We start from the raw sequence: 13,742 nt of genomic DNA, 5'->3' as shown, positions 1-13,742 counted from the left end.
CTCTTCAGTTTACCGACAGACTATATCTGGAACGCCGTTTGGTTAAATTTAATCGAATGTAGTGTTGGAACAATTGTCGACATTTCAAGATCTGATATTCAGCTTTTTGACGAACCATCAATCGATGTCAATAATAATTCGTAGGTCTAATTTCCTTATTTGTTTCTTTAGCACTCTCTGAATTTCTTAGTTTAATGTTGTGAAGACATTCATTTCCATTACATACTGTAACTGTCACTGCGTGGTACAGCGAGTGTTAGGCCGCAGTCTTTGTAACAGTGTACGGTTGAATGAATGGTTTCTAACGTGGAAACCATGCGTTTGCCGACACAAATTCATTAGACCTTTCTTGTTCCGTATCCTCTCAATGATCAATCCCTAGAGTCTGTACGCGGTGGTAAAAACCATCCTGTTTACGTAACATGATGACCAAATGGCATTCCAACTGGAGCCTTCTACAATACCAAAGGCAATGACACACTGATACCCAACGATGTTGCGCAGTTCCCTCGCAGTATTCTTATGACTGCCCTGTGACCCAAAGCAGTTACCCCAACAAGTTCACGCCTGTGTGTACCACGGGTGGGTCACGCCCATCTCTGCCAGTTATGTTACTTGCATAGCAATAACGTCTCACGTACGTATTGCCTATCATGCAGGAGCAACGAACTGTACTGAATACAAGTTTGTGTGACCCTTGGACAAGACAGATTTCTGAACAATTGATGTATATTTATTTGATATCTTCTCTCGATGTTCTAAAAATAGAACCTCGATATATTCAAGTAGGCCACTAGTCTAGTGTGTTTGAATAAGACAAGCAGGGAACAGGTGGCGTAGGCAGCTGGAGGGAAGCTTTCACACGCTCGCCTCCCCACTGCGCCGGCGAGGACGTCTCAAACCAGAGATGAGACTACCGTGATTAAATAAACTAGCACCAAAAGAACCACTTGGACCATGAGTAACGGATGAAACACTTACCTGAGTTGTTGGCTGTTACACTATGTCCGCTGAGTCCTGTATACGATTCCGGAAAATAAATTCGTAAAGATCTCAGTGCAAAACTTAAACATTTACTTCATTACTTCACAAAAAATTGCTGTCCATTATCATACCCAGCCTCTTAGGAATCGAAAAAAAAATTATTTTTACCTGTAACGGAAACTGGGTGACTGTAGCCACTACATATGACCACCGCCACAAAAATGAGGATGAACCAACAAGCGTTTCTGCGGAACATCACGGAAGGTCGCAGATATCGGGCCAAGTAAAAAACTTTTCCCTCAAAACAACTTCACCGAACTTGCAGTCTGCTGAACAACCTGAAATGTTACGAAAAAGTGTAATTACAAAACGCACTTTTTTTTTGCAGCTACCTGTATAGTAAATAAAGAAACGTAAATTAATCTGAATTATACCATTTCACAAGATGGATGCCACTCCGTTGTTCCGAATATACAGGGTGATTCACGAAGGTATGCAAATGTTTTCATTTGTTATTCTCCAAGTAAAACTAAAGAAAAAAGTTCGTGTGAACACAGGTCCCCAAATGTTCCTCTACGGAGTTACGGCTAGTGAGAGATTTTGCCTGAAATTTACCAACTTCGGTAATATGAAGCCATCGCAAAACTGTATGAGGTTACAATAAAGCACGATTTCCATTTAATTTGTTGTTATTCATCCGGTGAAACTAATGAGAGATGCTCCAGGCGCGTATCTGCAGTAGGTTTTCAAAACATCCAGTGAAGCAAAGAAGTAATTTCGTAAAAATTTTAATTTATTACTTGGCTCAATTTGTTTTTTAAATTCGAGGCGACTGCACAAAGTTTTCAGCAGAAGTTGTAGAGAATTTTATTTTGAAATATGATGCTAATAACTTTAACTGAAACTGTATGAATTTGTCAGATAATCTGCTTTTATTACTACCATATCACACGTGAATTCATGTTACAGCGGATATAACAAAGCTCAGTGTTAAGGAAGTTGTACAGTGGGCATATAGTTTCACAATACATTCACAATAAATGTTCAAAACCGTGTCCACTGAGTTCAATGAATTTAGCTACACATGTATGAACTAATTCTGTTGCTCGTTTCAGTTCCACAGAGTTGTTCTTAATTTTGCCTATTGCATTCACAATGCGAGCAAGTAATGCCTCACGTGTATTGACTTTGTCCTCATAAACTATGTCTTTCAGCCATCTGCATACAAAAAAAATGCATTGGTGTTAAATCGGATGATCTGAGTGGCCACAGACGTGTAGCACCCCGACCAATCCATTTATGGCGAAAATGTTCATTTAAATGTGTAGTGACGGGTTGGCGAAATGTGGAGGCGCGCCGTCCTGTTGAAAACACATTTGCAATCGCGTAGCAAGTGGAACATCTTCGAGCAAGCAAGGTTTTCTTCTTGAAGGAATTGTAAGTATGTCTCGTCAGTTAGACGTGCTGGGAAAATATTTTATTAGATTCATCATATCAATGACGACGAAGTAAATGGAAATCATGCTTTACTTTAACCTCGTACAGTTTTGCGATGGCTTCATATTAGTGAAGTTACTAAATTTGAGGCAAAATCCTTTATTAGCCGTAACTTCGTAACCAAACATTTGCGGACCGATGTTTATATGAACTTTTTCTTTAGTTTTACTTGTAGGATAACATATTAAAATATTTGAGTATGTTCAGGAACCACCATGTATACTGGCTTATCAGTTGCACTGTTTAAGGCAAATACTGTCGAAACAATTTAAGAGGTCGTTATAATTTTTGCACCCTATTAATTGCGAGAAACTGCTGTATGAGCGACGTATAGTCCGTTATAATACTCATATTAATTGCAGGAGACAGGGATCAACTTCGCTTTTTCAAATGAAACCATAGTATATGTCTATACGTGGTGATCTGGTATGCAGAGGGAGAGAAGGACGGGGCTGTGTCTCGCCTACAGCAGTGGCGTTAACCGGCTAGACGAGCCTCAGGCGGCTAGAGACACGCCAGCGGGTACTTCGGAGTGTGGTGCTGGAGGGAACTGTGCTCCGAGAAACATAGGCTGAATCAGAATGTGTCATCCGATGTCCAAACTATTGTGACTGTTATGTTATTTGACGTATGTGTATGAACAACTTACTTGTGGAAATAGCAGGCCCGAGTTTTACACCATTTCAGCCAGTCAGCAGCAGTGTGCACCCGTTTCAGTTCCAGTAAAAATGGTGTCGGGACAACAGAAAGCGCTTTGTGTTCAAAGTTTTGCGCACTGCGGGTCAGTAATAACCGTTCAGCGCTATTATCGTGTGGAACATCCTATAGCACAGATCGTTAGACAATGGGATGAACAATTCCAAGAAACAGGTTGTGTGTGTAAAGGCAAATCGCCGGGCCGTCCCCGAGTGTCTGACGAAGATGTCGAGCGCATCCGCCATAGTTTCACAAGGAGTCCGCAGCAATCCGTTGGTCGCACAGCACGGCAGCTCAACTTGTCCCCGATGTCCGTCCTGGCGTTTGTTGCGTAGACGTTTACACACGAAACCGTACAAAATTCTGCTACGGCAAGCTTTTCGTGAAGGTAACAAACGACAAAGTGTGGAGTTCTGTAATTTCGTTCCCGGAAAGATGGAGGATGCCAGTTCTCTTCCACACTTAGAGCTTAGTGACGAGGCAAAATTCCATTTAAATTGACAATTTGGATATGATCTATGTGGACGTGCGTGCGAGTGCGCGGAATAATTACAGTAATGGACCACACGCTTCGCAACAGCACGTAGCAAACTGTGTCAACGGAATGTCGTACCAGCATAACAGGGGACAAGCAAACGCTCAGGGTTACAGCAATCATAATAATTTCAACCGCCGCAATGGAAAACCATATAGCAAATTTCCATATCTGAATAGATAGAATCTGATTTATGAAAGCACACAGCGACAATACGGTAACTGAGCAATAAATCACAACTGTAATTACAAGCATCCGAACTACTGGAAATATAATGGAAAGCGTCACAAGGGAAAGAAATGGAACAATAATATCGGGCCACAACAGTATAGTCAGCCAAGTCACTTCACTCTCTCACATCAAAAGAATTCTTTGCAGCCTCAAAATGCGACACTTTCTCACCAACTCAACCAACAGTTCACGAACAGTAATCAGGACAATCCGTCGCACGCTTTTCTTAATACCGCCAGTCACAATAGCCGAGGGAACACGACAATTTTTACATGCAGGCGAACCAAGCATCAAACGCAATGTCAAATGACACGCAATTAAGTGATGCACATTTCGTATGGTATACGAACGCAAGTTTTGAGCCTACTACTCAAGTAAAATTAACTGACATTTCAACTCCACCTAAGTCGGAAAAGTAGTAGCAGCTTGTTTATGCCGCCACAGGGAAGCTGCGGAACAAAATTACAACACCCTGAAGTAACATTAGACGACAAGTTAAGACAAGCTCTCATATCTTTAATCACTCATGCCAACCTAAGAAAAAAGGCGCATGACAAACACATTACGAAAGTCTTATCTTATCCTGTAAATGAACGAGTGCTTTTAAAGACCGACTTCAAAGCATTTTTGACTTATCATAAGAATCGCAAGTGGCAGTACTTGTATGAGGGACCATTTATTATACTAAGAAAGCCGCACATTGGTTGCTATCTATTAGCTGACCCTGCCTGTGTCTGGACGAATAAAAGGATTGTTTCATCACGCAGACTTATATATATATATACAAGTGTACATAAGATTATTGCACAGGACTAACACCCTGTCCACCTGCCTTCACAGGAGAAGTTATTTATGTGTGTGCCTGAAATAAATAGATTTATTGTAGGAGAGCAAGATTTGCCTTAGATGTAAGTGTTAAGTTAATTGAGCCATGAGCAGCCACAGCCAAAGAGCTGAAAAACAAATAATATAGGAGGGACGTGCTAAGTGCCACCTGATACCATTAGTTTTAAGTATAACAAAGCTCTCTCCTCTTGAGTGAAATAAATTAAAATGATCATTCGGACAACAATGATATCTGGTAAATAAAAGTTGATTAAGGTCGCTTGCTCTTAGGAGGGATATGTTTTGTAATGTATAGGGAGTGTTTGATAACAATTTTTATGAGACCACCTGTGAAAAGCAGTTGATACAGACCGCGGCTTAGCATATATGTGTCAAATAAATCAATAACGATCCAGGTAGCAGGAAAGAAGTGTGCAACTCAATTACTCTTATTACAGTACCGAGAAAACCGTATGCGCTCATAGGAATTTTAAGGCAGAGTGCAGCTGAAATACTTGCAAAGATCAATTATAAGTAAAATAATTTAGTACCAGAAGAATTTTTTTGTATTTTAAAATTTTTTTTTTTGGTAACCCAATTTTACGATACCCAGAACAGAAGATAGCTAACAGACACTGTTCACTGCTAATGCATGGTATAAGTAATTTTAGATATGTATAGAGAAATGCTTGGATAGCTGGATCGGACGATACTGAGACTACTGTATCGATTTAATTACGCTAACTACTTATCATGGAAAACTAGCGTGATGAGGCACAATTTATGTTACGCTCATCATATCACACATCATTAAAAGTTTGTCTTAAGATCTCTTCACCCCATAAAAGTCTATTGTGTTTTCCTCTAATCAGTATCCTTATCTTCCTACCTTATGTAGTAGAGAAGTGAATTTTACGGACTGACAGCAAGCTTGATACGTACAGACTGTACGTATGGATGGTCGTGAGAGTTTAGTTGTAGACAGAATATGCATATTCTCCGCGAACCGCGAATTAAATAAAGGTTTGTTATGTGCAACTGCACGACAGAGAACAGTAAGCTTCCCAATTTCCCGAATGGAAACTTGAACATGAGCTGTTCATCCCATAAGCGAAGCCATAATGACTATGTCTTCAAACAAACGACGTAATTAACAGAGAAAAAATAAGAGCTCAACTTGAGAAAAGAGTAATTATTGTAAAAAGAGAATAGTAACAAGTTTTCGAACAAGGTGTATGCCCTAAACCTAAAGTACTTTGGAAGCACAAACTATGAATAAGAGACACTTTTTTTCGTCAGGCCTTGTAGTCATAGAGATTATTTTTCCTTTGTAAATAATATTTAGACATAGTATGTATACCGAATGTTAATTCGGTAGTAGGTGACTATGGATTGGGGGTAAGAAATGAAAGAGGAAGCAGCCTGGTAGAATTTTGCACAGAGCACAACTTAATCATAGCTAACACTTGGTTCAAGAATCATAAAAGAAGGTTGTATTCATGGAGGAAGCCTGGAGATACTGATCGGTTTCAGATAGATTATATAATGGTAAGACAGAGATTTAGGAAGCAGGTTTCAAATTGTAAGACATTTCCAGGGCAGATGTGGACTCTGACCACAATTTATTAGTCATGAACTGTATATTAAAACTGAAGAAACTGCAAAAAGGTGGGACTTTCAGGAGATGGGACCTGGATAAACTGGAAGAACCAGAGGTACAGAGTTTCAGGGAGAGCATAAGGGAACAATTGACAGGAATGGGGGAAAGAAATACAGTAGAAGAAGAATGGGTAGCTTTGAGGGATGAAGTAGTGAAGGTAGCAGAGGATCAAGTATGTAAAAAGACGAGGGCTAGTAAAAATCCTTGGCTAACAGAAGAAATATTGAATTTAATTGATGAAAGGAGATAATATAAAAATGTAATAAATGAAGCAGGCAAAAAGGAATACAAACGTCTAAAAAATGAGATTGACAGGAAGTGCAAAATGGCTAAGCAGACATGGCTAGAGGACAAATGTAAGGATGTAGAGGCTGATGTCTCGGGTGGGGGGGGGGGGGGGGGTAAGATACTACCTACAGGAAAATTAAAGAGACCTTTGGAGGAAAGAGAACCACTTGTATGAATATCAAGAGCTCAGATGGAAACCCAGTTCTAAGGATAGAAGGGAAAGCAGAAAGGTGGAAGGAGTATATAGACGGTCTATACAAGGGCAATGTACTTGAGGACAATATTATGGAAATGGAACAGTATGTATATGAAGATGAAAAGGGAGATATGATTCTGCGTGAAGAGTTTTCCAGAGCACCGAAAGACCTGAGTCGAAACAAGACCCCGGGATTATACAACATTCCCTTAGAACTACTGACAGCCTTGGGAGAGCCGGTCCTGACAAAACTCTACCATCTGGTGAGCAAGATATATGAGACAGATGAAATACCCTCAGACTTCAAGAAGAATGTAATAATTCCAATCCCAGAGAAAGCAGGTGTTGACAGATGTGAAAATTACCGAACTATCAGATTAATAAGTCACTACTGCAAAATACTAACGCGAGTTCTTTACAGACGAATGGAAAAACTAGTAGAAGCTGACCTCGGGGAAGATCAGTTTGGATTCCGTAAAAACATTGGAACACGTGAGGCAATACTGACCCTACGACTTATCTTATAAGCTAGATTAAGGAAAGGCAAACGTACCTTTCTAGGATTTGTAGACTTAGAGAAAGCTTTTGACAATGTTGACTGGAATACTCTCTTTCAAATTCTGAAGGTGGCAGGGGTAAAATACGGGGAGCGAAAGGCTATTTACAAGTTGTACAGAAACCAGACGGCAGTTATAAGAGTCGAGGGACATAAAAGGGAGGCAGTGGTTAGGAAGGGAGTGAGAAAGGTTTGTAGCCTCTCCCCGATGTTATTCAATCTGTATATTGAGCAAGCAGTAAAGGAAACAAAAGAAAAATTCGGAGTAGGAGTTAAAATCCATGGAGAAGAAATAAAAACTTTGAGGTTCGCCGATGACATTGTAATTCTGTCAGAGACAGCAAAGGACTTGGAAGAGAAGTTGAACGGAATGGACAGTGTCTTGAAAGGAGGGTATAAGATGAACATCAACAAAAGCAAAACGAGGATAATGGAATGTGGTCGATTTAAGTAGGGGGATGCTGAGGGAATTATAGTAGGAAATGAGACATTTAAAGTAGTAAAGGAGTTTTGCTATTTCGGGAGCAAAATAACTGATGATGGCCGAAGTATCTTTTGTTAAGAAATATTCTAGAGACTTCAGTACTCTGGTACTTTTGGTCGCTGACGTGTTAAGACGTACTACATAGCATTGCCACCAGTTGTATTTTTATCTTATGTAAAAATTATGTGAAACAACGAAGAAACGTCTCGGTAACTCGGGTGAAGAAAGAACGGACTGATAAAGTAGCAATTATTGGACTGCGCCATGTACAAAATAAATATCAACTGTAACCAATGTACTTATTCTGTACTTGTCAGTGTCTAGAAGTTTAAAGCCAATTTGTTAAAGATATATTAATACTTTACGATGGAGTAATTTTCTTCTTATTTTTTTCTTTCACTAACCAAAAATGATGTTCAAATTGTATATTTGCTTTGTACAGGTTCGCTCTTTATCGCAGTGTCTCGACTGTATTTAGGAGACCAGTAATGTGTTCAACATCCGATCTGTTAATCTTTCTCTTACGAAATTCGACTAATTTGCTTTCATTTCTATTTTAATATTCACATAGGTCCCTTTGGTATTTTCATCGAAGATTCTGATAGCGTGAAGGCAATCCAGGTCAATTAAGAAAACCCCTTGGCGTAATCAGTCAGTACGTCTCCTGAACACAATCGAGAACCGACGCATCCTTGATCAATAATAATCCTTCTCTCTTTTTAAGTCGTACTGAAAAACGGCCACACAGGATAGCTGTAAGTACGCAATCTAGTGTTAGGTTTTATTTTGCCAGTAAATATTACCAATTAACAGTGACAGCATCACTATTATTATTTACTACTATTTCTTATACAGAATAAGCAAGTTACTAACGCCAGAACAGGAAGTGAAAAATGGATAAGCAGTGATGGCTACAGGACAAATGTGAGGATTTAGAGATATACATTACTAGGAGTAAGATAGATACCGCCTACAGGAAAATTAAAGAGACCTTTGGAGAAAAGGTGAATCTGAATGAATATCAGGAGCTCAAATCGAAATCAATTCTAAGTAAAGAAGGCAAGGTCGAGAGGTGGCGAGACTATGTAGAGGGTCTACACAAGGGCGATGTACTTGAGGGCATTATTACGGACATGGAAGAGGACGTAGATGCATATGAAATGGGATATATGATACTGCATGAAGAACTTGACAGAGCACTGGAAAACCTACGTCGAATCAAGGCCCCTGGAGTAGACAACATGCCATTAGAACTACTGACAGCCTTGGGTGAGCCAGCCCTGACAAAACTCTACCATCTGGTGAGCACGATGTATGAGACACGTGAAGAACCCTCAGACTTCAAAAGGAAGTTAATAATTCCATTCCAATCCCAAAGAAAGCAGGTGTTGACAGATGTCAAAATAAGGGAACTATCACTTTAATATTTCACGGCTGCAAAGTACTGACACGAACTCTTTACAGACGAACGGAAAAACTGGTTAAGTCGACCTCGGGGGAAATCAGTTAGGATTCCGTAGAAATGTTGGAACACGTGAGGCAATTCTGACCCAACGATTTATCTTAGACTAAGGAAAGGCAAACCTACGTTCCTAGCATCTGTAGACTTAGAGAAAGCTTTTGACAATGTTGACTGGAAGTGTCTTTCAAATTCTGATGGTAGCAGTTGTTAAATACTGGGAGCGAAATGCTATTTACAATTTTTGCAGAAACCAGTTAGCAGTTATAAGAGTTGAGGGGCATGAAAGGCAAGGAGTGGTTGGGAAAGAAGTGAGACATTCTTGTAGCCTATCCCCAATGTTCCATTGAGCAAGCAGTAAAGAAAACGAAGGATAAATTTGAAGTAGGAATTAAAAACCATGGAGAAGAAATAAAAACTTTGACGTTCGCTGATAACATTGTAATTCTGTGTGAGTCAGCAGAGGACCTGCAAGAGCAGTTGGACTGAATGGACAGTGTCCTCAAAGGATGATATAGGATGAACATCAAGAAAAGCAAAACGAGGATAATGGAATGTAGTTGAATTAAATGACGTGATGCTGAGGGAATTATAGTAGGAAATGAGACACTTAAAGTAGTAAAGGAGTTTTGCTATTTTGGGAGCAAAATAACTGATGATGGTCGAAGTAGAGAGGATATAAAATGTAGACTGGCAATGGCAAGGAAAGCCTTTGTGAAGAAGAGAAATCTGTTAACATCAAGTATAAATTTAAGTGTCAGGAAGACTTTTCTGAAAGTATTTGTATGAAGTGTAGCCATGTATGGAAGCGAGACATGGACGATAAATAGTTTACGCAAACAGAGAATAGAAGCTTTCGAAATGCGGTCCTACAGAAGAATGCTGAAGATTAGATGGGTACATCATGTAACTAATGAGGAAGTACTGAATACAACTGGGGAGAAGAGGAATTTCTAGCATAACTATACTAGTAGAAGGGATCGATGGTAGGACATGTTCAGAGGCATCAAGGGATCATGAATTTAGTGTTGGAGTACAGCGTGGAGGGTAAAAATCTTAGAGGGAGACCAAGAGATGAATACACTAAGCAGATTCGGAGGATGTTAGATGCAGTAGATACTTGGAGATGAAGAACCTTGCACGGGATAGAGTAGCATGGAGAGCTGCAACAGACCAATCTTTGTACTGATGACCACAACAACAACACGTTTCAGTTACGACGAAGTTGTTTTAAAACGACCAAGGTAGACCATTACCTTGGGGCGGATGTTTGGTCACCTAAGTTCCTGAATCCGAGAGAGCGTAAAAATTTGTTCCACACAGTGTTGGCGTGTGTGAGAACAGGTATAATTGTTGATCCACTATCTTAATCTCTACGTTAGCACACTGTTTCCTTGTGTTCTGGGTGCAAGATTAATTACTGTAGGGACTAGGCGCCTTTTAGCGTGCCCGTTTGATGTGTTAAATAATAGATTGAGCCAATAGGCCGCCGGTTTGAACTGAGTGGCTTATCATGATTTTCGGTACTGATTTGTAACTTCAAACTGTCTCTCGGAGCGAGGACTATAAATTTTAAATCATGTCAGATTTCTTGAACAATTGTGTTGGAAAACCTAATGAGTATAAGCAGCTCTTATTTCAGATTTTGCTTGTATAGAGCGTCTCCATATTGTTCATGAAGATATTTTTGTTTTGTTGTCTATGTAACTAGTAAACCTTTTGCCATTGGTTATTGTACAAAGAATTTATTTGACTACAAGCCTGATATACTTTTAATTTCACTTACTGATTCTTTGATTTTTTGACCTATTATTTCATTCTGTTTGAATTTAACTGAATGCGTCACTCGGTGTTAAGTTCGAAGCAACCGCTGTTGTTGATCTGTGAAGTGTGAGTAGTGTTGCTAGACGGCCTTAGAGTAAAAATACAGTTAAATTTTGTTAACGTTTCATAGGTTGTGGCTCATATAACATGCAAAATTCATTAATCACGGACCTCTGTAATTTTTCAAGTTATCGAGTTTGTTGATGAATTCGTATTGTGTAATATACTGTTTCATTTGGGCACCAGCACCTTACCCCTCCAACCTAGCTCCCTGCCACTTGAAGTATTGTACGCAAGAGATAAACCGAATGAGGTAGCACTGTCATAAACAGACTGGCCTTGTATTCTGGAGGGTGGATGCTCTACTCTTCACCTACTCATCTAATTTAGATTTTCGTGGTATACGTAAATCATATCCGGTAAATGCTAGGTTTATTGCTACTATAAGGTCACAGCTAACTATTTGTCGCACTCTTGCCATTCTAGACCTATAAGCCTGCAAATGTCTCTTTATATGACTTACAGTAATTTATCGTTCCTAAATTGTAATATCAAGACGTGTCCAGTATGCCTATAAAAAGTGATCTACTAATTAAAGACTATTACTATTACTACTACTACTACTAACGTCATTACTACAACAACAACACACAAATGCTAAGTATTCTTACATAACTGTTCAACACATTTATGGCAGGGTGATCAGGAATGTTCTGGACATAGTGCAACACACTCATGTGGGCACATTACCGCATTCGTTCCTCAGTTTATCAACATTGAGAGGTACAGTTTTCAGTCCTTCCTTGCCTTCTACCGATAATGGTCGATCTATCGTAGTCGCTAAGTAGCATACCATGCAGGTATAACTGCTGTTACCAAGATCGTACCCGGTACCTGAGCTAAGGGCCAATTTCTACTAATTTTGTGGATGGGGAATGTATGGAGGAAACAAAAACCTGGTTAACATGTGTGATCGACGTACTATCATGTCAATCTCTGCCATAGCAAGGCTGGTTACTTATGCAAAGTGGTAACAAACCCAAGAAAGCAGCAATAGGTTTATTTCTGGAACGTCCCTGCAGATTAAAACTGTGCGCTGGACCGAGACTCGAACTCGGACCTTTGACTTTCAAGTGCTCTACCGTCTGAGCTACCTAAACACGACTCACGACCCCTCCTTACAGCTTCACTTCCGTCAGTACCTCGTCTCCTACCTTCCTACTTGCTCGCGAAAGGCAAAGGTACCGAGTTCGACTCTCGGTTAAGCAGACAGTTTTGATCTCCCAGGAAGTTTCATATCAGCGCACACTCCGCTGTAGAGTGAGAGTTTCATTCCGGAACTCTCGCCTGCTTCAGTTGTCATTTGGATCCGACAAGTTTACATAAAAGCAACTTTCGTTCAAGAACCACTGCTAGTAGCACCAATACATAAATTGTGCTGTAAGAAGCAATAGTAAGTAACTTTCAAAGCTAACGTTAGCCAATACGGGAGTTCTTTATAAGAACTGTCGCGCTACGGGTCGCGGAAAGTAATTTAGAAAAGAGAGAAACATCTCGGTCTCACTTTAGTGTTCCCCATTTTCATATCCGGCACTTTTCAGTGTGGACAACACTGAGAACAGGAGACAGCCAAATTGAGGGAAGTTAGACGCACAGTATATACCTACCGTACGTTGATGGAGGAAGTACGTGGAGACTCACCAGACACGTCGGGCGCCGCGGCAGCCAGTGCAGTGGTGGTCGGCAGCGAGACACGCCTCTTGTCATGGACTGGTCTGCCGCCTCCCACCCACTCTGTCCGCAGTTTTCCTCGAGACCCCCTCCCTCCTCCCACTCCTTCACCCTCCCCCCTCCGTACCGATAACGATAACTCTTGCATAGGTCTGACGTTCGAAGTATTTCTGCCATCTGATCTTAGCCGAAGCACTAAGAAATCTTGCTCTTACGCAAACCCAGTGAGTGAATTCAAGTCACGTATCGTGTCACACAGTGGCCACACTGGCACCGTAATGGAAGATGATGCACTCTGTCTTTCTAAAATGATTCACCGGAAATACGGTCGCTCCTTCCAATCACTGCATGGACACTGAAATTGCAGAGGCTGAGATAAGCGATCGCGGAACAGGGAACCTGGAATCGCTCACTAGTAAAAAGCCCTGTGCGCCACATCAGATGCTGCTCATTCCCAGGCTCAGTCCGCTCCATTCTCACTGCGACGTACTTTGCCAGCAGGAGGTGTTTATTTCCGTTGCCTTTCTCTCACCTTCTCCGAGATACGCAAGCCGGACAGAAAATTGTTCCCTCTCAGGAGGCGCGTCGCACTTGCTGTCAACACTATGACCATAAATTATATGAAACAATTCGTGAGATGATATCATATTTTAAGGGTATTTTTCTTAGCATAATTAGAGAAAAAATAGTGAAAATCGAAGTAAATTGTTCCAACGCCTGCAGACATTTTAATTTTCATTATTTTCACCTGCGTTGAGGTTCATATTCTTAGAAAA

At 40.4% G+C, this 13,742-nt stretch overlaps 1 protein-coding gene across 2 annotated transcripts in view; it reads right to left on the bottom strand.

Moving 5' to 3' along the window:
* LOC126426815 (serine/threonine-protein phosphatase 6 regulatory ankyrin repeat subunit B-like) overlaps positions 1–13,034 on the bottom strand; it is an 81,889-nt gene extending 68,855 nt beyond the window's left edge. The window contains exons 1-2 of one of the 2 annotated variants that reach the window (XM_050088823.1): positions 12,937–13,034; positions 1,153–1,322 (exon numbers count right to left, since the gene is read on the bottom strand). In XM_050088823.1, the coding sequence (XP_049944780.1) occupies positions 1,153–1,240 (88 nt within the window). In that variant the 5' untranslated portion in view covers positions 1,241–1,322; positions 12,937–13,034. Of the gene's footprint in view, positions 1–1,152; positions 1,323–12,902 lie in introns of both variants that reach the window. The other variant, XM_050088824.1, reaches the window with a different exon arrangement.
* Positions 13,035–13,742: the final 708 nt, after the last annotated feature.

Source organism: Schistocerca serialis, chromosome 11, assembly GCF_023864345.2.
Source record: "Schistocerca serialis cubense isolate TAMUIC-IGC-003099 chromosome 11, iqSchSeri2.2, whole genome shotgun sequence".
Classification (NCBI taxonomy): Eukaryota; Metazoa; Arthropoda; class Insecta; order Orthoptera; family Acrididae; genus Schistocerca; species Schistocerca serialis.
This window is presented reverse-complemented; position numbering and strand designations above follow the sequence as displayed.